A 27,404-nucleotide genomic window follows, 5' to 3' on the forward strand; every position below is an offset into this window, starting at 1 on the left:
CAAACCCTGGGGGGTGCTAATTTTCATGGAAACAATCATCAGCCCCTGCTACAGGGGTACATACCCATTTCCTTGATAAACCTGACTTTATTTGAGCATCTTCAGTTCTGCCTCCGAGAATGGTCACCAACTGGTCATTAACCACTTTTGTTCTATAGTGTTAACCCGGATTAACTTTTGTTCTATAGTGTTAACCTTGGGAAGGACCTGAGACAGATTTCTTAACATACAAACTTTTATTAAACAAACCTGGACTCAATAGTATTATTTTATAAATTAGACAGCAGAAAAATCTTCCTGGGGCAAATATATATAGAAAGATATAGATATATACACAAATCACAGTGATTTTTAAATTGTGCAGCAGGATTAGAAAGTAAGATGAAAGACCAGGCTTTTTCATTCCAGGTGATAATTTCAGATGAGCCAGCAAGTGCTCAGCAGCGGGACACACCTGCACAGTGTACGCGACACCTGTTCTATCAGGAGGTCAAGTGGTGAGTCCCCACACTGGGAGAAGAACTGAGGTTGCCAAGGGGTTTGAGTCTGACCTGTGAGGACCAGGAGGGCCGGGAAGGCTCCTGCTGCCGCTCACTTTCCCTAAGTTACACAAGTAAGGATGTCTATTACATAGCCAGCTAGAGCACCCACATCCCCATGGAAATGACAGTGTGCGGTTGGATGCAAGGCTGTGAGGTTCTCAAGGCAGATTTGATGGGAACAAGCAAGGGTAGGGACACGGACACACACAAACAGATGGGAGAAACCAACTCATACAAAAACCTTGACTTTGCATCATCATTTTCAGGTGTGGCATTCATCAATGCTCCCTATGTAGCTTCATCAAAAACAATAAAACACACACACACAACCCAGGAAATCAACACACCTCAAAATATACAGCCAGAAGTGATAGACCCTTTCTCCAGTTTTTCATCCCAACATAGAGCCCCACACAATGCTAAATCTTGCCTAGGGTTCACCGAGCAACACAGTGGTGATTGACTGCTATGTTTTGGTCCAATGTTGAGATATAAGCACAGCCCGAGGGTCCTGTGAACAGTATTTAGCCGTCAAATCACGTTTTACAGTGTAACATGTAACAGTTAATTAGGTGAGGTGAGCACCATTCCGCAGCACTTAGTACTTTATAGCTACTAAACACACACACACACACACACACACACACACACACACACACACACACACACACAAATTAGTCTTGGAGAGCATGGGGATTTGTTTTTAAATTAGTAGTCGTTACTGATTATCTTTTGTACTTGGTTCAAGTCAACCATCAGAGAAATTTGACAGTTCATTAACTGTCCTGATGGAGGAAGGTCATTGGTTAATGAATAAAAAAACTGCTTGGCCCTCATAGGTTAGAACATAGGTAGGTGGAGTAAACAGAACAGAATGCTGGGAGGAAGAGGAAGTGAGCTAAGACGCCATTTCCTCTCCTCTCTGGGGCAGACACCATGCCACTGTGCTCCAGAGCAGACACGATGAAGCAAGCCGCCAGGTCAGACATGCTGAATCTTTCCTGGTAAGACTGGTGCTACACAGATTATTAGAGATGGGTTGATCGGGATATGAGAATTAGCCAGTAAGGGCTGGAGCTAATGGGCCAAGCAGTGTTTAAAAGAATATAGTTTGTGTGTTGTTATTTCGGGGCATAAGCTAGCCATGCGACTGGGAGCTGGGGCGGCATGAACACAGCCAGCAGCTCCCCACTACACTGTCCAATTGCTTTAAGAGAAGGTGCTGGGTGCACAGTTCTCCTTGGACTCAGAGGCAGGAAGAGGACATAGTTCCTTTATCCATTCCAACATGGACAGCGCAGCACGCAATCGCCTGTATGTCCAGCTGCAGAGTCTCTGGAGTGCTCTGCTGGCTCCGTATGTACTGAAGTCACATGCACACACATTAAGATTAATAAAAATTATGATTCATACGCACTACCTGATGTCACTACAATGACATCACATGATATAATTTATAAGGGTGTTTAATTTTATTTTTAGGATCAGGGGTCAAACTGTTAAATAAGAGCACACAGTGGGTGCATGTGCATATGTGTGATCTCCCCATATATGTTTAGAATTAAGGCGATGTTTCCTATGCTAATTTTATATTATTTCCTACTTAATATCAAATGAAGACAGCACCTATGTGGGTCAGCGTGCCTATTCACAGGGCTTGATTATAATCTTGAGTTCTATCTCCTGTGTATGTTTGTTTGTGGTACATAACCCAGTTATTTTGCATACTGGAAAGGGCTGAAAAAGCTCACTGAAAATACAGCTCTGTACAAACATTCATAAAAGTTTCCAGCCCGGCAGAGCAGTGGTGGTGCACACCTTTAATCCCAGCACTTGGGAGGCAGAGGCAGGTGGATCTCTGTGAGTTTGAGGCCAGCCTGGTCTACAAGAGCTAGTTCCAGGACAGCTAGGCCCATTACACAGAGAAACTCTTGTCTCAAAAGAAAAGAAAAGGAAAGAAAAGGAAAGGAAAGAAAAGAAAAGTTACCAGCCTGGAATCTGAGTTTTTACAGATGAACAAGGCTGGAAGAACAGGACTGAGTTTGGTGGGAAGAAAATGTCGTTTACAACAGAGGAGGGAGTTGAGGGGTGGATCCTTAAAGCTCCCTTTTGGGAATGTGGATAAATTTGTTTTATCATAAAAAAGCAATCTTTGCACCCAGGATGCCAAGTGGTTAATGCATTATGCAAAGTTCTGGCTTAACTTTAGGAAAGGATATTTTACTGGAAACGTGTAAACTGGAAGATTGTGGAAAGTCACCTGTTTGTGCCATATTTGAAAGAGGGTCTGCAGGGCATGTGGCTTCCTGCCTTCCAAGTTTATAGTGACCAGAGAGAAACTAAACAAACAGTGACTAAATAAGCAACGCACACAAATGACTGCAAAATGCATAGAAAAGCATTTAAAAAAATGCATAGATTGCACCCCCCCCCCTTTTTTTTGCCTGCAGGGTGACAGATTTTTCAGAAAGTTTTGGAAAATAAACATGTCACAGGCATATCAAAGTATCAGTTGTGCACATTGTCTGTGCACATACACAGTGACAGCTAGAATTACATGGGTCAAATTCAAACTTACAAAATTCAGTAGCGAAACAACAACAATAACTAACTCCACAGCACGAACACAAGACTCACAAAGACGGGAAAAAAAATCTACAATTTAACAGGTTTTACAAACTTCCCAATGATCAGGTTTCTAGTTTTGAAATGAGGTTGGGTCCTGAGGGCAATGGTCCCGTTAGCCTTGAATGGGTAGTGGATACATATACCGAATCCTTCTAATTTTTCAGGAAAAAAAAAAACAAAGTCAAGCAACAAAAATGGTTCTGGTCCTCGGCACTGCGTGGAATTCTTCATGCTCCTAGCAAAGAAAAAAGAAAGGGGGGGGGGGAGCAGTTAAGTGATTGGCAACATCTACTAGTAACTGACCTGTCAATCATTTTAAGAAATCCTGCAGAAGGGGAAGAGCACAGGCAGCCCGTCCTTGTTGATCATGACAGGACCTTGGGAAGTGTCAAAAATGAAGGACCTATTGCTACGGAGAGGTTGCTCCTGGCAGGGCCAGGCCTCTGGGGAGGAGGGCCAAGGGCCAATCTCGTCATGGATATTATTTGAATTGCTGCACTGTAGGGTGGCAGAAGCACCTGTTCTCTTGGTGAGATTAAAATGTTTCATTGTTAAAAAAAAAAAAAAAAAGAAATCCTGCAGACTAGCTAACTCACCATCCTCAGCTGCACAAAGTGTTATTTTCTTCGACCACATGCTAAGTTCAAGGCTATCCTTGGCTATATGACAGCCTACCTTAAAATTCAGAAATACAAAAGTTTCACCTTGCAGATGTGGGTTCCCGTTCCTCAGAAATTTTTGAACGTTTCCAGTTCTTTGTCAGACACAGGAGGAGTCTTGTCCCATTCACTCTCTGGATAAGTCTCAAAGTTGGAGGTGTCGCCATCACCCGATAACTTGGGTACAATGGGTGGCTAAGGGTCACACAAAATAAATAAGGGAAGCACCATTATGCAGAAATGTGAGGAAGTCGAATACTTTTGTTGACTGACAGTAATGTTTGCATGGCTCACAGGGAATGGTAACACCAGGCAGCTGAGTGGGGCCATGCAGTGCCTGTCACTCAGAATGTAAATTTTACAAGGAGGGACTGAAGGCACCCTGGTATTGCAGTCACATGGTGTACACAAACAAATACACATACATGGAGACAATCACTAAATAAATCTCTGCCAAATTAATTTTGAAGACTGAGACACAGCAGTGGGAGCTTGGTGGATGGTTAGGCTAGGATATTGAGGGGTTTAGTTTAAGGGTGTATGATAGTCCTACCTTGAGTTTCCTCTGTGGCACTGAATCCCACTCCACACCCCGGAACCATCGGTGCCGCTTGATGTCTTCTACCCCGTTCTTGAGAATAAACATATACAGTAAAAAGCTTTAGAAAAACTGTGTGTGTGTGTGGTAGCATTTGTAAAGTCTCTCTCCAATAAAGCAGCTTAAAAAAATAAGTGGCCAGATGTGGTGGCATATGCCTTTAATTCCAGCACTCTGGGAAGGAAGGCAGGTGGATGCCTGTAAAGTTTGAGGTCAGTCTAGTCTACATAGGGAGTTCCAGGACAGCCAGACTACTTGGGGAAACCACCTCAAAAACAAACAAATAAGAAAAAACAAGCAAATAAATAATAAAACTCTAACAAAGAATAATAAGTCAACCATGAGAAGTGTTGCAAGCCTGTCATCCCTGCTCTGGGAGGTAGAGGTGGATGGGTAACAAGTTCAAGGTGATTCTCAGCTACATAGTTTACGTGTAGCCTGGGCTACATGAAAACAGCAAAACGGGTCGGAGAGATGGCTACTCTTGCACAGAACCCAGGTTTGGTTTGCAGCACCCACATGGTGGCAGACAACCTATAACTGCAGCAGCAGGGAAACCGGTGTGTTCTGCTCACTGTGGCTGGTGATATACCCAGGTAGTATATACACAGAATTAATAAAAACAAACAAACAAACCACAAAAATAACGAACACTGAGCATGGTCTGGAACACCCTGAGCAGATGATGTTACTATCAGTGTGCAAAGTGGAACACTCTGGCATGACTCACCTTCATGCTGCCCAGGCGCCGGGTCCTATCTACCACCAGCAACTTCTTGATCAGGTCCCTGCATGAACAGAGCAGACTCCACTTAGATATGGAAAATGCCAGAATCAACACAGGCACCAACCTCACCTGCACTCGCACAGTGTGTCCATAGGGAAAGCATTTGCAGGGGGCAGGGTGGGTAGGCTGCTTGCATCCTGGGCTCCCACTCCTACCACTGACCTTCAACCCCTGACCTCCGGCTTCTGCCTTTTACATGCCAGGGCTACAGACGTGTGTACCATTTACACAGTGAGGGACGAAGCCCAGGTCTCAGGGCATGCCAACAGAGGCACCAGCATGACTCACTGAGTGACAGGCACTCTACCTACCGAGCCACAGGCACTCTGACTACTGTACTCTACACAGTGTTCAATTACCAAGTACTCAAGTGGTAGAAAATTGGTACAAAATCTCTACTGATTGAAATATAAGCACTCTCCCCACTGAACAACCAGCACCCAGCCAATTGTGCTGATAAGTACTCTGAACTACAAGCACTCCGCCTACTAAGCCACAAGCCCTCCATCCAGGGAATTTGCCTGCAACCCTTTAGCACTTATCTATCCCAGCATTGTTTCCTGCTGTGTAACTGACAAGGCGGCTTTGCAGGCCCACACCTGTGTTCGTTTACGCAGGTCTGTCTAGGGAGACCGAGTTTGCAGCCCCAGCACACCTGCTGAATAAAATCCCAAAGACCAGCCACTCTGCTGTGTCTTTATTGTGGATAAAAGACAAGAGAATGCAAAGGACAGTGAGGTGCAGTAAATCAAAGACTTGGAGAAATTAAGGCAGGGTGGAGATAGGATGCTCTGTGTGTGTGTGTGTGTGTGCGCGCGCGCATGCATGCATGCACGTGCACACAAATATCCTGCAATCCATAGCACCCATAACAATATCCAAGAGGAACTGTAGTTCAGTGGAAAGGGTGGCTGTAACACAGCGGGTGGAGAGCTTGCAGTTAAATTGGATGAGGGTTTGTCGCTGAGTGGGCAGAATGCTTATTTCTCAGTTGGTTGAGTGCTTCTACTCAGTGAGTACAGTGCTCACCCGGCCCTGGGTTCCATCTGCTGCATTACATAGTCTGGATATGGGTGGCACAAATCTGTCTGTCACCCTGCCTTTGGGAGGCTAAAAGAGGAGATCAGAAGTTCTGAACTATGTGGACCCTTCTTCCTAATTAACTAAATGAAAAAAATAAACGATTGGAGATGAAGGCTCATTCTGGTTAGAAAATGCTCAAATTTAACCACATTCAAATCAAGGAAAGTTAAAGGTATTTATATATTTTTTAACCCTTCTTTTTTTCTTTTCCACTAATTTTACCATAGTCTTCATGAAATGCATGGTCAGTATGAACACTGAGCAAATGTTTTTTAAGCAACATGTTGACCTTGTATATAGTAATTCTTTACGATGAATGCAATTTCAGAAAGAGAAAAAGATGGAAAAAAAAGAAAAGAGGTTTGCCTTTCTAGCTCAACTAATAAACCAATCTCAGCAAAATATACCATACATGTGTATGAAATTGTCAAAACATTAATAAAAATACCATATTTACACATTGAAGTGATCATGAAGAAAAGCCTAGGACCCCAGCATCTCCTTCAAGGGCCTATCGCCAATAACCTAACTTCTTCCTACTAAGCCCCTCTTTTCTTAGTGGTTCAAAAAAGAGTTTAAAAACTTAAAGTTAAAAAGTTAATAAATAGGCCTGGCACAGTGTTGCACATCTTTCATTTCAGAACTCAGGGGGATAATATCTATGAGTTCAAGGCTAGCCTCATCTACACAGCAGTACCAGGACAGCTAGGGCTACAAAATAGGACCCTCACTCAACTATAAATAACTAATAAATTAGATGGATGGATGGATGGATGGATTGATGGACAGAGTGATCACTTATACAATTGGCTCCAAATCTGATTTAATTTCAACACATTCTATCTCAAAAGGAATGAGATACATAACAGGTCTTTCAAATATTATATTTCAGTAAAATGAAAAGTTTTCCCTTCCTGGTGGGAAAAGTGGTTGGCATCTGTAATGAATCAGAGAATTTGCCAGGAGTGTGTGCTTGCAGTATTATTTCACAAAGCGCTGAAAATAAACACAGGGACAGGGCAGGAAATCGCAAGTGCACTTACTTAGAGGTGAAATCCAAGTGTCTGGGGAAATCTATTTTGCACGCAAGGATTTTCTGGTAAATCCCAAATGGGTTGTCATCAAAAAATGGGGGAAACCTGTTGCAGAGAGAAGTGTGTTTTTAACAGAATTAAATACAGAATTATGTCTACTTTGTGCCAATTATTTTTGCTTAATGGAGGCAAAAAATAATTTGTGTCAGATGGCTCCACTGCTTGACAAACTGGCAACATGGCCATGTGAAGACAGATGGCAAGCAGATGCTCTCAGGAGGCAGTGTAGCCACAGGAAGACAGGGAAAGCATAGAGGGTCCTGATGATCCCCAAAGGGCCTCTGTTAATGACTTCATCCCCAGCAGGGGGTGGAACTGACAGTTATAAACCTTTGAGAGGTGAGGCTTAGTAGCAGAAAGTTAGGTTATTGGAGAGGTGCCCTTCAAAAACATATTGGAACCCCAGGCTCTTCTTCACAATCAGTACGACATGAAAAAAAATTTTATATTGATTTTAAAGCATTTCCTTGTGTGTGTGTATGTGTGTGCATGCATATGTGTGTGTATCTTATGAATTATGTTATATATTATACATTTTGTAGATATAAGTAAATGTGGTTTACATGTATAAATTTCAAAGAAACTATATTTCATGTATTGTTCATACACACAGATAATATGTACAAATTTTCCAGAACACATCACTGGGACCCATTTACCTAGAGAATGAGTGACAGATTTTGACATGAGTCCATCCTGGGTAAGGATGACTCTAGATGTAGTAACAGTAACCTCAAGACAGAACAGATACAGAGCCACAGGAGAAGCCATGTGAAGATGGGACTGAAGAGGCCACAAAAGCCAAGCATACCTGGAGCCTCCAGGAGCTGGAAGAGTGGATGGATGCGGTAGATGAGTGGGTGGGTGAGTGGATGGGTGAGTGGATGGATGAGTTGGGGGATGGATGACTGTTGGGTGGATGGATGGATGGGTAGGTGTGTGGATGAATGAGTGGGTAATGGGTGGATGGCTGGCTAGATGAATGGATAAGTGAGTGTATGGATGGATGGACAGATGAATGGATTGGTGGACTGATGTATGAATAGATGGTTGGATGAGTATATGTATGTATGTATGGGTGGGTGTATGAATGGGTGGGTGGGTAGGTGGATGCTCCTTCTTGACAAATCTCATACTATTTTAGTAAAATCCTCCTGCAAGCTGTTTTTTTTAATACTTGGTTTGATTCACAAAGGATGAACTTTCCTTTATCTAGGCACCAGAGAAAAACCCGTGAGGCTGAGATAACTGTCACTTCCCCAGCAGGAGCCAGTGACTCTAGGTCTACACAGGTGAACACTGTCAGGGTATTGGCCTCCAATTCTTCCAGCTACACCTAGATCTGTGGACATCTCGTTTTCTATGTTTATACAATTTTCTCAAGTGTGTACTAGACTTGACAGATAATAGTGACCCTCAGGAATGACCAACCTTCCAGGCATGTGGGAGACAAACAAAGCCCATAACTCCCACATTCTATGCATTGCCAAGAAAGGAAATTTAGGGTGGTGAAAAAACATAGCACAACCTTGCCTTCCTCATCTGCTCTTCTATCACTACTACGCTGTTTGACTGATGTCATTTGTTCACCGTGGGTACTGCTCAGCCTCATGTGTCATCCCACAAATAAGATGGATGTTACACATAGGGAACTATGAATGTCTATGAAAATTTAAATTCTTGTTTAAGGAAACTAAATACTGGGTTTATAGAAAACTAAATACCCTCCAAATCTTGATAGTGCAGTGAGTGCATCCATGTGCCAAGTGTCAGAAAGGAGATTCAAGGTACTGTGTGGGGTGTGAAGGAGACACGGTGTGTGTCCGGTTGCATTCAAGAGGGTCACTCACCCAGACAGCATCTCGAATATAAGGATGCCCAGTGCCCACCAGTCCACGGCTCTCCCATGGCCTTTGCTCTGAATGACTTCTGGGGCAAGGTATTCTGGTGTTCCACAGAGGGTCCATGTCCTATGGGGGACGACAGAAGCAGAATCCATGAAATTTGGAAGGTGCCATAACATACGGTTGATAAAGACCAAGTTGCAAGTATGGTCACCATGCAGAAAACTGATGGGTGGCCACATAAACTGAATATTCCTACCTGAAAAAAACCAAGATGCTCCCAAATCTAAACCTTTCTGAACACCCACTAATGTGACAAGTCTAAGATTTCATGATGTGAAATATTTGAGGCACAAGCCATATTCACTGCGGGCAGACCCATTTTCTACACTGGGATGCTGTGTGAACTTAACTGTCAACTGACATAACCTAGAATCCCCTGGGAAGGGTTTCAGTAAAGGATTTCCCACATCAGACTGGCATGTTGGCCTAGGTACATGAACCTTTTCCATAAAGCCAAAGAAATCCAAACTTTGGGTGTTCAGCTGGTAAAGTCACACAAGCCTAAGATCAATCCACATAAGAAACAGAAGGGGAGAACAGACTGTAAAACGCTGTCCCGTGATTTCCACATCTGCATTGTGACAGATATGTGCTCAAGCATTCAGCACACAATAATAATGATGATGATGATAATATAAACACTCCTGAACCTAACCTAAGCTCTTTTCCTAGTTTGTAGTCCTGGCTGGCCTCAAACTTGCCTACTCCCGTGGTTGGCACAGACTGCCACACCCATCTGCCTCATCTATAGTGATAACATAAACTGACCCTGTAGCGACATGTTCTTCACTGAATGTCTTCTTTCCATTAACTTACACATAACTTATTTAATAGACTTATGATCATTTTCTGGCCCCTGCTAGTACTGTACTCACATGAACATAAACACAGATACACATAATTAAACAAACAAACAAAACTGAAGGTAGTGGAAAGCATACTAGGGAAGGAGAGAGTGGGAGATGATGGGCAAATCAATATGCAGAATCAATAAGCAGTGTTAATCATCTTTAACATTAGCGATGGGGCTGGAGAGATGGCTCAGAGGTTAAGAAAACTGGCTGCTCTTCCAGAGAACCTGAGTTCAATTCCCAACAATCACATGGTGGCTCACAACCATCTGAATGAGATCTGGTGACCTTTTCTGGTTGAGGGATTAATACAAGCAGAATACTGTATACATAATAAATAAACAAATATAAAAAAATAAAGACATTAGGTTCAACCTACACATTCTTTAAAAAAAAATTAGTGATGGGGCTAGGAATGTGGCTCAGTTGGCAGAGCACATGCCCGGCATGCAGTAGGCTCTGGGTTCAATTTCCAGCATGGTATAAAAAGATGTGGAGGCGGAGGCGGGAGCATCAGGACTTCTGAGTTTTTGTTTATTTTGAGACAACATTTCTCTATGTAACAGACCTGGCTATCTTGGAACTCACTTGTGTAGACCAGGCCAGCCTCAGACTCACAGAGATCCTCCTGCTTCTGCCTGTTGAGTGCTGGGATCAAAGGTGTGTGCCACCATACCCAGCCTTAATTTATATTTAAAAACAGCCAATTGGTGTGGGAAAACAGCTTGCTGACATCTTCAAACTGTAGAACATATAAGAAAATTGATTGTTTCTTTCTTCAAAAGAAAGATTCAACTAAAAAAGAAATTAAGCTATATAATGTTTAATAAATGCCATGTGGTCAAACTCTAAAATGAAATATTATTCAGCCATGAAAAGGATGGTAAGTCGGAAGGTGGCACTACATAGATAAAGAGGCCTTTGCATAAGTTGGACATGAAAAGGAAAAAATATTGCAATGATGTTGTGTGTGTGAAGTGTGTGGGCCAGGAAGACGTAGAGAGGTACAATGTACACCAATGGGCTGTGAGGGGCGAGTGAAGGGGTGTGGAGAGGTTCATGTTTACACATGATGAAAATGTCCTGAAGCTGGGGCCATGGCAAAGTGGACACAGCATTGGCATAGCATGCTTGAAACCCTAGGCAGATGCTCACTGGGTCAAAGCACTTGTGTCAAGACTGAGAACCTTAGTTCAATTCCTGGGACCCACATGGAGGCAGGAGGGCACTAACTCTTGCAAGCTGTCCTCTGACCTATGCACCACGGCACATTTCCCCATCCAAAATAAATAAATGTAATAAATCATTTTTTAAAAAGTGGGTTTGAGGCCGGGCGGTGGTGGCACACGCCTTTAATCCCAGCACTCGGGAGGCAGAGGCAGGAGGATCTCTGTGAGTTCGAGGCCAGCCTGGTCTACAACAGCTAGTTCCAGGACAGGAACCAAAAGCTACAGAGAAACCCTGTCTCGAAAAAAAAAAAAAAGTGGGCTTGAGCTAGGCAGTGATAGTGTACACTTTTAATCCCAGCACTCAGGAGGCAGAGGCAGGCGGATCTCTGTTTGAGGCCAGGCTGGTCTACAGAACAAGTTCCAGGGCAGGCTCCAAAAGTTACAGAGAAACCCTGTCTAGAAAAACCAAAAAGGGGGGGGGCTTGAGAGATGGCTCAGTGAATAAGAGTATTTGTTCTTGTGATCCCCAGCATCCATGTGGTGGTGGTACAACCACCTGTAACTCCATTTGCAGGGGACTTGCACAAGTCACAGCACAAGGACTTTCTGAAAAGGACTCTAGTGGCTCAGGAAGGTTGGCAGTGGGAGGGCACAACACAAAAAACCTCTGTGCAGTGAACCAGACAGGGCAGGGACTAGATGGGGAGAAAAGTCCTGCAAGTGAAATGTACAGAAGGGACTCAGGCCCAGAATCTGTAAATAATGGATCCGGACCTGGTGCAAGGGATTGTGCAGTTCAACTCAGATGCTTATGCAGGGATGGAACTATAGGTCAGCGAGTAGAGTGCCAACAGCTTTGTGGGTGGGAAGCGTGTAGCTGAATGGATAGTACTTGCCTAGCAGACACAGGGCCCAGGTTCTAGTCCCAGTGGAAACAGGACATGGAGATGCTCACCTGTCATCTAAGCACTCGGGAGGTTAAGGCACAAGGATCAGGAGTTCAAGGTCATCCAGTCTGGGGTGCACACACACCCTTTGCCTCACACCCCTCCTCGATGGAATACACTAGGAACCAGTCAGTCACTGGCTCCTGTGTGCTTCTGGGCCCATTAACTCAGATTTCGATCCTTGTAGCCTGACTCAGTTAGAACAAGATCAGGGTAGATAGAGCACAGTAGCTGATGAGGCCACAGGTAACTGGACCTGAGACAGCTCCACTTATGGGGCTGAAAGCTGAGTCTTTCTGTGTCTGCCCCAGGCTGGAGGTTTGCATGCCTTAGGTGGAAATTTCTACAGCTTTGGGCCTGACTTCTTTCTACAGCCTTGAAACTCTCTGCAGGCAATCAGTTTTTTTTTTTTTTTGCAAAAATACCCCAATGGTTGTCTGGTTGGTCAAGGGTATTTAGCACACTCTGCTAGTATTGGGACCACAGAGATACCCTGCTGAGGCTGCAAAGTGCCTGATTCCCTCAATGTGAAGCCTTCTCCCCCTACCCCCACGCTATGGCTTAATAGGAATGTGACACCATCTTCTTCATTATCTATGAGGAGCTTCCTTAGCCCTGAGCAAAGGACCCTAAGGAAAGAGTTCTATAAATAGAAAACACTAAAATGGAGGCTGGAGAGGTGGCTCAGCCTTAAGAGGGCTGGCTGCACTTGCAGAGAACCTGGGTTCAGTACCCAGCACCCACATGACTGCAGGCATTCACTTGTAACTCCAGTTTTAGGGGATCCAATGCCCTCTTATGATCTCTCTGGGTAACGCATGTGCAAGTATGTGCACGTGCGTATACACACACACACACATACACACACACACACAACACATCTTGAGGCAAAAAATGCATTAAAAATCAAACTGCCCCCTAGCGGTGCTGGCACACGCCTGCCTTTAATCCCAGCACTTGGGAGGCAGAGGCAGGCAGATATCTGTGAGCTCAAGGCCAACATGTTACCTAGCTATAGTATCCCTGAACATATGCGTGTGTGTGTAAAATCTACATGTATGGGTATATATGTAAGCATACATACATGTATATAAACATATAAACTATACAAATGTACATGTAATATAGATGTGTATTTAAATATATTTGCATATGCACATATATTCAAATGTAAAGTTATTCACACATGGACATTATTACAATTTTCCAGAACAAAATTCAACCACTTTGATAACAGAGTGATTTTCTCCTTTGCTCACAACCTGGAGGGACACCACCACTCCCAAAGTTGTACACTGGGTGTGGACTGCTCCCCACAGACTCAGGTATTTTAACAGTTGGTGCCCAGCAGGGGGTGAGCTCAGGGTTTGAGAACCCTGCCTTATTTCCTATTTTTTCTTCCTGTATGTGGCTGCAATGTGAGCAGCTGCCCTCTACACATGGTCCTATTGGCACGTGATCCCATGATGGAACCAGGAACTAACTAACATAAACCCATTCTTCCTTAAAAAACTTTTTTAGGAGTGTTTAACAACATTAGTAGGAAAATAATAGGATACCCAATTAGATAGATGGAGGGAGGGGTGCATCACACCAGAGCCTACTGTGCATCTTCTGCTCATGTCTGTTCACGCACCTAAATCAAGCCTTCAATTGTTGATCAACCTCTGATGACCCTGTGATTGTTCCCACTCACCTATCCACCAGCTTCTTCGAGAAGCCAAAGTCAGTGAGTTTGATGTGCCCTTCCCTATCTAGAAGGATGTTTTCAGGCTTTAGGTCCCTGTACACAATCTCTTTGGAGTGCAGGTACTCGATGGCACATACGATCTCTGTGGAGTAGAAGATTGCTGCAACTGAGGAGAAGTGGCCACGGTTCCTCAGGTAAGTGAACAGCTCACCACCAGGCACGAACTCCATCAGCATGTACAGGAAGCGGTTGTCATGGCCAGTCCAGAACCTGCAAGACGCAACAGAGTGCATGATGGGTGTTGAGGTGGGTGCTCAGATGTAGATGCAGATGGATGTTGGTGATTGATAGACATGGATGGGAAGACGTATGTGCAGACTCTGGATATACAGAGGTAGATGTTCCCGTTAATATACTGGTGTATACAGACACTAACATGTGTCTATATGTAAATATCAATGTATAAATACAGATATAAAGGTAAATACACAAAAAGGTGCAAACATGTATGTGCCCTGGTTAGCTTTAACTGTCAACAGCACAGCAAAGAACTTCCTATATCAGACTGGCCTGTGGGCATATCTGTCTTCATTCAATTGATTGATGAATGCAGATCATGCCCACTGTGGGTGACACCATTCCCTAGCTGCGGGAAGATGTGCTGTCACCTTTGACACAGCCTGGAGTCACCTAGGTAGGATCTTAGTGAGACATTTCCCACATCAGACTGACCCGTGGTATCTGCGGGGAGTTGATGACTGACATAGGAGAACTTGCCCACTGTGGAGAGGGCTTCTTGTGCTGGATGAAAACTTTCTGCTTCTGGTCTTGCTCTGCCTTACCTCCAAGATGGGGGGGGGTATGGTGACAGAAAAGTGAAAGCCAAGTTAACCCTTAGTGACTCTCAGTCCCTTTGAGTCACTGTTTTATCACAGCAACAGAGTCAAAGCTGGCCAGTAAGAAATGAGGATGTTTGATTAAGATGCCCGACGTCAGTTCACCTAATGGTAAGGTTATGCTTAGATGGACTGTGGTTGCAGGTTGATGTTAGGATGTCTCAGGTTGCTATGTGAGGACAACCTGAGGGTGAAGTTCGCAGGCAGAGTATGTGCTAAGCCTTCACCAACACCCTGATCTTAACCAAAACTATGTATGTATTATGTATGTATGTATGTATGTATGAACATATGCATATGTGTATATATGTATGTATTATGCATCTACCTTTCTTCTATTTACCAATCATCTATTATCTAGCTATTTAACCTATCCATCCAACCATCTATCTTGTCTACCATCTATCATCTATCCATTATCCATCCATCATTTATATTTAACTATCATTTATATCATCTATCTACTAATATCTATCTATCTATCTATCTATCTATCTATCTATCTATCTATCTATCTATCTATCTATCTATCCATCCATCCCTCTCTCTCTCCCCCCCCAAGTAACTCTCCCAACTACCACAAGGTTTCATCCAAAAACATCACTGCTTTCCACGCGCACAAAGCAATGTCTACACACCACTCTCTGACTATAATCCCCTAGGATGATAGGCTCCTCCAGATACCTGCTGTATTGTGTCCAGAGACAATGGGCCTTTCAGAGATTACAGTTCATACCTCTCCAAAAATTTACTCTCCTCAAGACTTCATTCCTGGTTAGATCTCTGTGTGTATATCCCTCTGACATAAAAGGAATGGTTGCACAAGAAGAGGGATCATGGTCTCCAATCAGAGCACAAATTTTCTGTGTCAAGTGACAGCACACTCTCATCCTACCGAGGGATGGTGCCATCTGCAGTGGGCAGATCCCTCCATCAGTCATCAATTAGAACGCTCCTACAGAGATGTCCACAGGCTGATCTGAAGTGGAAAATTTCTCAGTGAGACCTTTCTGGGTTGTGTCAGTTGACAGTTGAAACAGGACATTTTCCCTGTACTTTGGGAATGGTGCCACCCACAGTGGGCTAAGTCTAATACCAACTCTTACTAAAGCTATTTGCAAATATAAGCCCAGATCCCTGCAGCAATATAAACTGAGAGTCCTATCAGCTGTTTGAAGCCATCTCACTATGCATCCCATGTCTGTTCAAGACAGACTACTCCACATTCACAGCTGACACACACAAACAGGATGATGACCCTGAGGATCTCCAGCAGATGCACATCATCCTTGAAAGTTCAAAGGCCCGACTAAGTTGTGTTCCCACAGCTGGGCTGATACACGGCGTGTTCTGCCATGCTGTAAGTACTCCAAGTCCCTGTAACACTAAGTGAACTTTAACCTAGTTCTTAACCTGCCTGTTGAGTCCTATGAATGCAAAATATATAAAAGCAAGAAAAGATTCCTATAGTCACACAGGAGTGGGGTGGAGAATCTAGTCTGACTTAACCACTCAGGATTCATTCCTCCAAAATTTCTGTGTTAAAAGTCTGCACACCTAAGACCTTGGGACAGGACTGTGTGTGGAACCGGGTCTTTATGGGGAAACTGAGGTAAAATGATGTCTCTGGGATAGATTTGACTTAACAGGACTGAGTCCTAATAAGAAGAAGGACTAGGACAGATACAGAGGGATGAGCCTTAGTTGGTATTTCCACCAAGGGGAACCCATTTTGGCTAATATTTAAGTTCATGTATAATTTAAGGTCCTTATGTTTTAAATTTTTAAAAAATACTTGTCTGTATTTTATTTATATCTGTGTGTTTAAGTGTGTGTGTGTGTGTGTGTGTGTACATATAAGAGTACAGCAGACACAGAGGCCAGCAGAGGGCATTGGATCTCCTGGAATTAGAATTATAGAGGACTGTGTGTTGCAAGGTGAGGGTTGGGAATTGAACTGGGGTCCTGTGCAAGAGAAGCAGATGCTCTTAACCACTGAGTCCTCTCTCCAAACTCTGATACTCTAATTCTATGCTATTCTAATGAATTTTGACTATAGTGTACCTCTATGATGTTCTAACAAGATGGAACACTCTATAATAACATGGCTATCATGTGGTGGTATTTCAATGATGTCTTGCCGGGTAATTTACCCTCTCCTGGGCTCATGAGACAGTCACACTTGCTGAGTTCCAGGTCAGCAGGAGACCTTGTCTCAAACTCTTAGTGCGAATTAAGTAACAATGGCAGATGTTATCCTCTGATCTCCATATATATATATATATATATATATATATATATATATGTACATATGTATAAAATATATTTTACATAAATGTGTATATATTTCTAAAATACAAAAAAGGGTTTTAACATTGATAAAAATCACCAGTTGAGTTTTAGATGAAAATTATAATGAATAATTAGGTACTCTGTCATCTTGACTAGATGCTGTAATAAAAGATCCAGGTCTTTGACTTCTACAGGTGCATCACATTGAAGAAGAGATTGATATTAGCATCATGAGGCCTATTCAGGTCACACAAAAGGAGTTGTTATAAAAATTCATAGGTTGAGACTAGAGGGATGGATCAGAGGTTAAGCACACTTGCTGCTCCTGTGGAGGATGCAACATTGCATCCCAGCACCTGGCTGAGCAGTACACAACCACCGAAAACTACAGTTCCAAGGGGATATAGCATCCTGTTCTGGCCTCTGTGGGTACGATTTGGATGTGCACAGTCATGCACAATTAAGAAGAAATCAAGACAAAACCCGGGTAGCATCTCCTACCTCATACCTCTGAGCTACAAGCACTCTATTAGGTGAGGGCAAGCACTCTTCCCACTGAGCTAAAAGCATTATTGTCACGGTCGCCCTCGGCCAGCAAGAAGGACGTGCAACACCACACTGGAGCTCTTCTTGCTAAGCAGTTTATTCAGGACCTTTTGATAATTGTAAAATCTCTCTCGCACTCACTCACTCTCTCCCTCTCTCTATCTACCTCTCTCTCTTCCTCTTTCCCAGGGCAAACCTCTCCCAGCCCTTAAGTAGGCATGGGCAACCAACCCCGGATTGCCAGGTGGGCACTGCCCATAGGTCCACGCATATGCAAGCAGCTGACAATCATTGCGTGATAATAGCATAAGTCAGGCCTAGTTGATATTAGGAGTTGATTATCACAGAGAACACTCACTTTCAAGATCGTGGAGAGCGGGAGCCAGCACCATCAGGTGCGACTCCACGCAGCTCTCTACACATTGCCATCAGGTGTGACTCCACATGGCTCTCTACACATTATATTGGCTGGCTGCAAGCACTCTATCCTCTGGGCAACAAACTCTCTCCCTGCTGTGCTACATGCAATCAATCAACTGGACTACAAGTGCTCTACCCACTGAGCGATAAGCTCTCTATCATGTAAGCTGCAAGCACTCTACCCACTGAGCTACAGCCAGCACCTTCCCGATAATGCCCCCTTGAGAGAATAACCTTGCGGAAGTGGGGAGCTGAGAAGGAAGGAGCCAGGAACTCACAGCTTAACGAGGAAGGGATGGTTGATTTCCTTCAGAACTGCCTTCTCATTCTGCACATGCTGCTCCTGCTTCAGGCGGATGACATCCGGGATGCTCATAATCTTCAAGGCATAGTACCTCCTGCCTGTCTTCTCCTTCACCAAGTTCACGCGGCCAAACGTTCCAGTGCCTTAAGGAAGACAAAGCAGCCAGTCAAATCTTCCCTGGATCAGGAAAAGCATATATATCTAAGAAATGAACACCATACTGATCTGGGACCTGAAAGCTGGACACAGGGAGAGAAACTTACTTGAGCACTGAGGACTTTATGTATATGTTTTCATACATAACGGTCAATCAAGCAGCCAGGGAAATGGCTCTGAGGGTAAAGGGCTTGCCTTGCAAATCGGATAACCTGAGATCAAATCTAGACCCATGTAAGGCGGTGTGGGGGTGGTTTAAACCCACTCAACAACTTTCCTATGATGTCCACAAGGATGCTATAATATGCAACCACACATACATATAGTAATAATAATGACTAAAACTTAAAAAGATAATTGTCTGCTATATGCATTGGAGATTGGATTTCAAGTCGGCCATGATTTAAACACTGTCACGGGAAGAGCCCAGATACTAGAATACTAGACTCAGTGACTCCTAGCGGGGTACGTTTTTTTGTTTCTCAAGACAGAGTTTCTTTGTGTAGTCTTGGGACTAGCTCTGTAGAGCAGAACTGACCTCAAACTCACAGAAATCCACCTGCCTCTATCTCCCGAGTGCTGGGATTAAAGGCCTGTGCTACCACCACCTGGCCTGGTGGGGTAATTTTAATCCTAGCTCTCTCTATTTACCACCTCTTCCTCGGTCCTCCACCTCTATCACCTCCCTTATTTCCTCCAGTTCCTCCTGGAGCTTCTGCTCCTCTTCTTGAATCTCTCTACTCTTCCTGCACTTTCTTCCTCCATCCACCCCTCAGCTGCCTCTGCTCTTTTACCTCCTCAATTTTTCCTCTCCCAACAGCATTTGCACTCTCCTAATTCTTCCTTTCCTCATCTTTCTCCATCCTCACCTCTAGCTATGCCCCTTTTGTCCCTTTCCTTTTCCAGCTCCATATCCATCTCTTCCTCTCTCTCCTCTCACTCCTTCTTTTCTGTTTCACTCTATGTACTAAACCATCCACCCCCACTCCCAATTTATTCATTCATTCACCCATCTACCTACCCACCCACACTCCCACATCCTGGCATTTTTTATAGACAGAGTTTCTTTGTGTAGCCCTGACTGTACTGGAACTCACTCTGTAGACCAGGCTGGCCTCAAACTCAAGAAATCCACCTGTCTCTGCCTCCCAAATGCTGGGATTAAAGGTGTGTACCACCAATACCCAGCTCCCATCTGAACTTTTAAACACAGTTGCTTTCTGCCTTATGATACTTCAACATACAGTGCTTGCCCTTATAATGTAGTAAAGAAAAAGCAAAACTCGCTGGATGATGATGGCGCACACCTTTAATCCCAGCACTTTAGAGGCAGAAGCAGGCAGATCTCTGTGAGTCCAAGGTCAGCCTGGTCTACAGAGAAAGTTCCAGAATATCCAGGATAGTTACAGAAACAAACCCTGTCCTCAACCCCCCTGCTCCCAAAATAAAAGAAAAAAAAAAGAAAAAGCAAACCTCATAAAATCCCAATCTTTGCAAACATGCAGGATGTTCCCCACAGCAAGTTAGAGCTAGGCATAGGACCAAGAAAGACACCCACCCACCCACAGTTAGACCGTGGGCTGAATAGCCCAATGACCAAGAGAACCATGTTCAGCATCAAAGTTGTATTAAAGGGGAAAAAGGCATGCTTTGTCACGCCCAGCCTCAAAAGCACTTCTTTTGACTTCTGCTATCTTAGCTTACAATAAATTAATTAGGATATAAAATGGATCTCTGTAGCTCTGTTATTTAGAAAAGGATGCCAACCAATCAGGAGACACCTGTCACAGAACACACAGGACTGGAGGAGGCACAGAGAGTCAAAAGTGATCCTGAAGTCAGGACTGGCCTAGAGTGGATCAGATGGGAAAAGTGGGTGAAGTATTTACATACACTTTTTCAGAGAGGATTGAGGTAAGCATGCTCCAAATGTTCTTAGAATAACCTCAGCAGGGTCTGCCCCAGGCTATCCTGAATATGGGGTTCACTGAAGTGGGGGGTCACAGAGGTGGAAAATCCCACCCTGAATGTGGGCATCATCATTCCTTCGTTGGGGTTCCCGGATTAAAGGAGGAGGAGAAAGACCTGAGCCCCAGTGGTCACCTCTCTCTGCTCCTGACATTTATATTCCTGTCTCCATGATGGACTGGCACCAGTCTGGGACACAATAATTCCTCCTCTCTTAAATTCTGATTATCAAGCATTTTGTCGCAGCAATGAGAAAAGCAAGTGCTGCGACACTGGAACCCTGTGAGTGCCTCTGATTGGTGGGGGACACATCACTTTTGTGTCTAAAATACACTGTGTGAGCAGAGCCTGACAGATGCACTGCGATGTGCAGTCCATGGGATGGCTTCTGCGTCAGATGGCTGCCGACCTGTTTCCTTCACACTTGTGCCTGTGGCTTGTGGGTACACAGGCAGCTGGTGGTGTTGATTACACAGAGCAGGGGAGCTGCAGAGGCAAAGCAGCTGAGAAACCTAACACCGTGGAAAAGCACAGTGCAACAGAGCGCCAACTGCCAGAAGCTGCCAGAACAAAGACAACAAGAAAGTACCAGAAACTCCCAGGGCAAGGTGCTGTTTACTGCCTAGTGGGAGAAACTTAGCTCATCAGGGACGTGTCATTGAATGGGGCACTGGGACGCCAGTCTCCTCTTCTCTGTTTCCTGACCACTATGTAGTGAGCACCTCTGCTCTACCACATGCTCCCATGATGTTCTGTGTCACCACAGGTCCAAAGCAATGGAGTTATGGACAGACACCTTTGAGACCAGGAGCTAACACATCTTTATAATTTTATTATGTCAGGGATTTTTTTCCACAGCAATGGAAAGCTAGCTAATACACATTGCACACCATTTTTCAAAGTCTGTAGAAGGAATTGTGTTGTCACTGGATCCGGTTGTCTGCCCCTATACAACCTCCATCCCTAATCCCTTGGTTGTAAACTACAGCATACCCACAATCACTCAAATGCATGTTGTTATCTGCCCATCCCAGTGAATGTCCCAGCATCCCTATGTGATACAAAAATCACTCCATCTTCGATGTTTAAGCCCCAGTCATTAACACCAGTCACTCTAGCACAGTCCCTTGACCTGTAAAGTGACTCCCAGGTCACGGGGGCAGCGAGGTAACAAACATCACCACCCAAATTAATTGTACACCATTTTATAGCCTTTACAGACTCCGAGGTTGCCCTCTACGCCACGAGGATGAGTGGCCTCCTCAATTAAAAAAATGACTACCTCAGAGTAGGAAGATGCTGCCCACGCCCTGAGCACACACAACAAATGGTAGTCAAGTGCCCCATCCATGGATGATACCTGGAACCTTCCAAAAGTAATTCTCTGTATGACTGGCATGGGGGAGGGATGAATTTTTATGTAATAGGCTCCCAGGGTAGCAGACACAGATGTTACATAAAAGTGGTCCAGATGCCCAGAACCGGGTATCAGTAACCAATGGGGTGCAAGTAGGGACAATCCTGGAAGGCTGTGTAAAGGTATGCAGGTTCTTTCCCTTTTCTCCATCATATTGGAATATGGTGATTCTTGTCCCAGGTCAAATATAGCACATGATGTGTTAAAAGAGATGGGCGGTATGGATGGGGGTGCAGCTCAGTGCTGGAGTACATGCCTGGCACAAATGAGTCCCCTGGCCGCATCCCCAGCACCAAGCACAATAACAATAATAATAATGATGATGATAATAACACCAATAAGATTTTCTCTTGGACTGGGTGTGTAATTCAATGGAGTGCTTGCCTAGCATATACAAGGTCCTAGGTTCCATCCCTCAAAAATAATAAAAAAATTTCCCCACATTCCATTCCTAGCCTCACAAAAGGAAAACAAACAGAAGAGTGGACTGGAAGTACAGCCCAGAATGTTCCTGGAGGAGCCAAGTGTCGGGTATATCAATGTGTCATTAGCACTGATGGCCTCCCATAAGAAGAGCCAATCTACTAAGCCACAAGTACTCTTCCCACAGAGTTAAAAGCACTTTATCAATTGAGTTACACCCTCAACCTCAGGAGAAAATCTTTTTAAAATAAAGGAAGTGTGATGACCTGATGGCTATTTCAGACAGGAAATAAAACTGAAAGTAATATATTTGGTGTAGCACACATGAAGCCCTGGGCTCAATCCCCAGCTTTGCATAAACTTGGCCTGGTGAGGTAGGCTTTAATCCTAGCACTTCTGAGGTAGGGACAGAAAGATTAACAGTGGTTTGAGGACACCCTGGACTATACAGTAAGTTCCAGGAAAGACTGAACTACAAGGGGAGACTCAGGAAGCAAAGGGGGAGGAGTGAAGAGACTTAAGAGGGAGAAGGAGGAGGTTGTCTTAGTGTAAATGAGATTCTATATTCAATACCCAGTATTTCAAAGATAAAATATAATGAAAATTTGAGTGAATACAGAGAAAGCCCCAGTAAGCACAACTTCTTCAGATAATGAAGGTACTGTCCTAAGAGTGTGGTCAGACTCAGCATAGAGCACCCAGGCTGTAGGGGCGACTTAAGCAAGAAGCACAGGCCTGTGGGACTGACGTGACAGGCTCTTGCTTTCCTCCTTCTGGGTGGCATCCCAGTCTGGCCCCAGCCCTAAAACAAAATCATCCTGAAACTCACTCTAGAACCACCTTCACAGTGATACAGGACAAGTGCCTCTGAGAGAGGGACAATAGAGTGTCACCTTTGGTGATTCGAGAAAGGATGCCAGCGGCTGAGAAGATGGACAGACACACAGCCAAGGGTTGAGGATACCTTATGTCCTAGGAGAGTGTTGAGGAGTAAACAGTCAGGAAAAGTAATCTGAAAGAATAAATTAAGTCAGTGAACAATTCAAAATGCCTGCCAAGAGGTGGGATTCGAGATGGTGCATGTAGGTTATTTAAGATGAAGCAGGCCGGGTAGAATTCAAGATGATGAAGGTAGGTTCAGTTAAGATAGTACAGGGTGGGTGGCTTTCATGAAGACGCACATAGGTTCAAATCAAAATGGTGCAGGGTTGGTGGACTCCAAGATGGCACATATAGGGTCAAGCCAAAATGGTGGAGGGTGGGTGAGATTTAAGATGGTGGAGGGTGGGCGGGGTTCAAGATGATGCACATAGGGTTAAACCAAAATGGCACAGGTTGGTGGAGTTTAAGATGGCACGGGGCGAGTAGATTCACCTGTTGTTCTCCCAACACAGGAGTGTAAGGTGTAAGTGCATCAGCCCCGCCACTCACAGGCCCCAGGGAGGACCCTTCCTATCCAGTTCAGCTCCTGGGTGCTTCAGCCAGACACATCCCTCTATCCTATAATCCTTCACTCTCCATCGGGGGCAGATGCTAGGCTTGAATGACAATGAGCCCCACCCCTATAAACCACAAGGAATTAGAAGGTGGTACTCAGGGACTTGGTGCTGTGGTGAGGGGCTTTGTGCAGCGTGTCTGTCTTTGGGAACTTTGCAAAGAGAACAGCCTGATCTATGATGGGTGAACAGTCTCCCTTTCCTGTTTAGGATGGGACTGCTCTAGAAGGAGCTGGAGGCCTTCGAGGTACAATGTGGGTAAGTATATATTTACATATCCATGAATGTTATGTAAATCTCACATCTTACTCCTCTAGTGCTAACCAGGCATGTGGCAGTGAGGCTGGGGCTTGTGGAGGGGACGACATAATGGACACACGCGCATGACACAGCTGCTCTTATTTCATCCACAAGCATGAACGCTTGTGACTGGTGATTGACTGAGTTTCTGAATATTTTTCCTTTTTAAGCACTCTGGGTCCCCATCCGTGTCCAAGCACCTCCCTCCTCAATGTAATGACCTGAAGTGTCTCCTAGATGGTTCTAGATATGGATTATTGTTACTATGGACTACCAGGTGCCTACTCCCCCTCAACAATTCCTCTCTAGTGTATAATAAGGTGCTAGCCTGTTGGTGATCTGAAAGACAGCTAGCCATGTGACCATACATCTTAGTAGACTCCCACCCAGACAGAGCTCCTGCCCTAGCAGTACTGAAAATTTAACACCAAGTTTCAGATTTAACACCGGCTTTCATAAAGCCAGCCAGGAAGGTGCTGAACAGTAAACTGAGGCACAGGTGACAGCTCAGAACACAAGGCATCACCCCCGAGTCCAGGGAAATGTGAGTGCAGAAGTCCAGCCAAGCAAAGAGGCTTGTTCCGCAAATTTAGATCTGAGATCCACTGAGCCGCAAGCACTTGCCCGCTGAGCAATAGGCAGTCTACCCACTGAGTCACAAGCACTCACCCACATAGTTATACTACTCTATCCACTGAATGGAAGCACTGTATCAACTGAGCTACTCTACCCACGGAGCTATAAATACTGTCCACCGAATCACACAAACCCTATCTGCAGAACCACAAGCAGTCTTCCCATTGGGCTGTAAGCACTATTCCAACTAAGCTACAAGCACTGTACTCACGGAGTCACATCTTCAGCCTGGAATGAAATGAATTTCAGGTAGGAGGCAATATCATCAATATTTATTTTCTGGAGAATACAGAGTAGGGCGTGTGCTGGGGACTGACTGGGGATGCAGGAGTCGCCTGGTGAGCTCTAGAGTACTCTTGTGAGTGTGGGGGTGGCTCTCTGTGGATTTGGGTGGTGTGTACTTGTAGGCACCTGCAGTTCCAGGCCAGTCTAGTCTACACAGCAAGCACCAGGACAGGCAGGGCTACACATGAAAGCTCTGTCTCAAACACCCCCCAGAACACCACGTTTGTCATAGTCACGGTCTAAACTTATATGAGTCCTCAATGATGAGAGTTCATGTAGCTCAGTTAAGTGTGTGTACATAAAATAAAAGGCTGACTGGGGAGAGGGGAAGCTGACATGTGCACACACCCAGGTCCTTCTAGAAGACTCGGAGGGAACAAGCTCACAGTAGAGAAAGGTTGTAGGATTCAGGATGTGACACGGCCCAGGGAGGCTCCCAAGACGCCCAATGGGGTCCAATGGGAGACCCAATGGGCCTGAAAGAGGGCTTAGTAGGTGAAGAGGCTTGCTGCCAAACCCAAGAATTTGAGTTCAATACCCTGGACCAACTTGGTGGAAGGCAGAATAACAGATGCCTGTAAATTGATCCCTGACCCCTACCCTGCCCATATGCGGCACAGTAAATAAGTGAATTTAAAAATTAACAAAGAAGCCAGGAGTGGTGGTATACGAATTTAATCCTAACACTTGGGAGGTGGAATCATCTCTAGGTTCAAAGCCAGCCTGGTCCACACAGTAAGTTCCAGGACAGCCAGGCCTATGTAGAGAGTTCTTGTCTCCAAAAAAGAAAGAAAAGGGTGGAGAACCAGTTGAAGTGTTGAGTGTCCCTGAGTCCCTATGGTCCCAGCACTGGGAAAGCTAAGACAAGAGGATTGCCTGGAGTCTCCAGTGGGCTTGGGCTATGCAGTGACTTTCAGTTCAATCAATATCTCAAAAACAAGGGCGGGGGCTTGGTTCGCAGCACTATATAACCAATCTGCGGTGGAGTAGGACCGCAATTTCAGCACTTAGAAAGGATTGGTAGGGGAATGTGCACTTTAAGGTCATCTTGAGCTACACAGGGACAGTAAGGTCAACCAGGGCTACATCATCATAAGTAAAAGACATTCACCGGGGCTCCGTTTCCTTCAAAAGTCAATCAAAAGTCGGTTTCCTCCAAGCTGGAACCTGGATCGAACTCGGGTCACAAACTTCTTTATCCACCAAGCCATCTCTCCAGCCCGGCTCAGAAGGTGTTAATCCTCCCTCAAGCCTAGCGCGGAACCCCGACTTGACTCCCTCAACCCAGGCGCTGAACCCCTTCTAACACCGAGGTGCACGGAGAAGTCTCTAGAATCTCTGCCAGCAGAGGACGCCAATCCCCCCCCTCCGTCCCTCCTCCAGGAACACTTTCCTAAAAATCAACACACTGGGCGCAACTGTCCTAGCGACCGAGGTCTCCGAGATGCCCCAGACAGACTTGAGAAGCTGCTGCCCACGATACCTCGCGTGATCCCAGCCCCCTCATAGCATCCCGGCCCGTGAGGGAAGCCACCGACTTCACCAGTAACCTGCAGGGTCACGGGGAGACCAAACTAGGAGCCACTAAAGAAAAATCTAGACCCAGGCACACAGGGGATGCGGGGAAAACATCGGCATAGCTGTCCCTGAAGGGTCCTCCGGGGGTCACGTATCCCTCTGAACCAGGTGTCCACACTAGGGAGGCTGGATTCGACCCCGAGGCACCCTAGGGCCCAAGCGGGTGCGCAAGCGCCAGAGAGGCCGGGCGTGGTGTCCCTGGGGTGACTGGCACCTCAGCAGGGAGCCACCGAGTCCCCAAGGTGAAGTCACCCTCCTTAAAGCTCTGTGACGTAGGGCCGCCCCATTTCCGGAGACCGTGTACTGAAATGTGCGGGAGATAAAAGCCCCAGGGTCGCAGGGACCCTTGCGTCCCGACACGTGAGTTCTCACTCACCCACTGTGGCCACGGTGTCCCAGTTTTGTAGCGCGTGTCCAGCTTTGTGAGGAGACGATGTCCTGGTCGGGGGGTCCCCAACTGGCGCCGAGACCTTGGCATCCTTGGGGTCGTCTCGGGCCGCAGGATCCTTTTCGGTCGCCGCGGCCCCCGCGGGCGGCTCCATGGGGCGGGGGACGCACCGTGCGACGGGGGCGCAAAGGCAGCCTCGGCATCAGCAGAGGCAACGCACACGCGTCCCGGCTCCCACAGCCGTAAGGACAATGGAAGCGCGCGCAGCGGGGCTCAGAGCAGCGGGAACCGGCGGGACGCGCGTGGGGTCCGCGGGACAGACGCCAATGGCAACGCTCTTCATT

At 45.4% G+C, this 27,404-nt stretch overlaps 1 protein-coding gene across 1 annotated transcript; it reads right to left on the reverse strand.

Moving 5' to 3' along the window:
- Positions 1 to 254: 254 nt before the first annotated feature.
- Prkx (protein kinase cAMP-dependent X-linked catalytic subunit) lies at positions 255 to 27,404 on the reverse strand. Its single transcript, XM_057760376.1, has 9 exons — positions 27,049 to 27,404; positions 18,388 to 18,556; positions 13,962 to 14,225; positions 9,242 to 9,361; positions 7,341 to 7,436; positions 5,158 to 5,215; positions 4,383 to 4,460; positions 3,875 to 4,024; positions 255 to 3,405 (listed from the first exon to the last, which is right to left on the reverse strand). The coding sequence occupies exons 1-8, from the start codon at positions 27,212 to 27,214 to the stop codon at positions 3,899 to 3,901; spliced, it is 1,077 nt and encodes a 358-aa protein (XP_057616359.1). The 5' UTR covers positions 27,215 to 27,404; the 3' UTR covers positions 255 to 3,405; positions 3,875 to 3,898.

This window comes from Chionomys nivalis, chromosome X (genome assembly GCF_950005125.1).
Source record: "Chionomys nivalis chromosome X, mChiNiv1.1, whole genome shotgun sequence".
In the NCBI taxonomy this organism is placed as follows: domain Eukaryota; kingdom Metazoa; phylum Chordata; class Mammalia; order Rodentia; family Cricetidae; genus Chionomys; species Chionomys nivalis.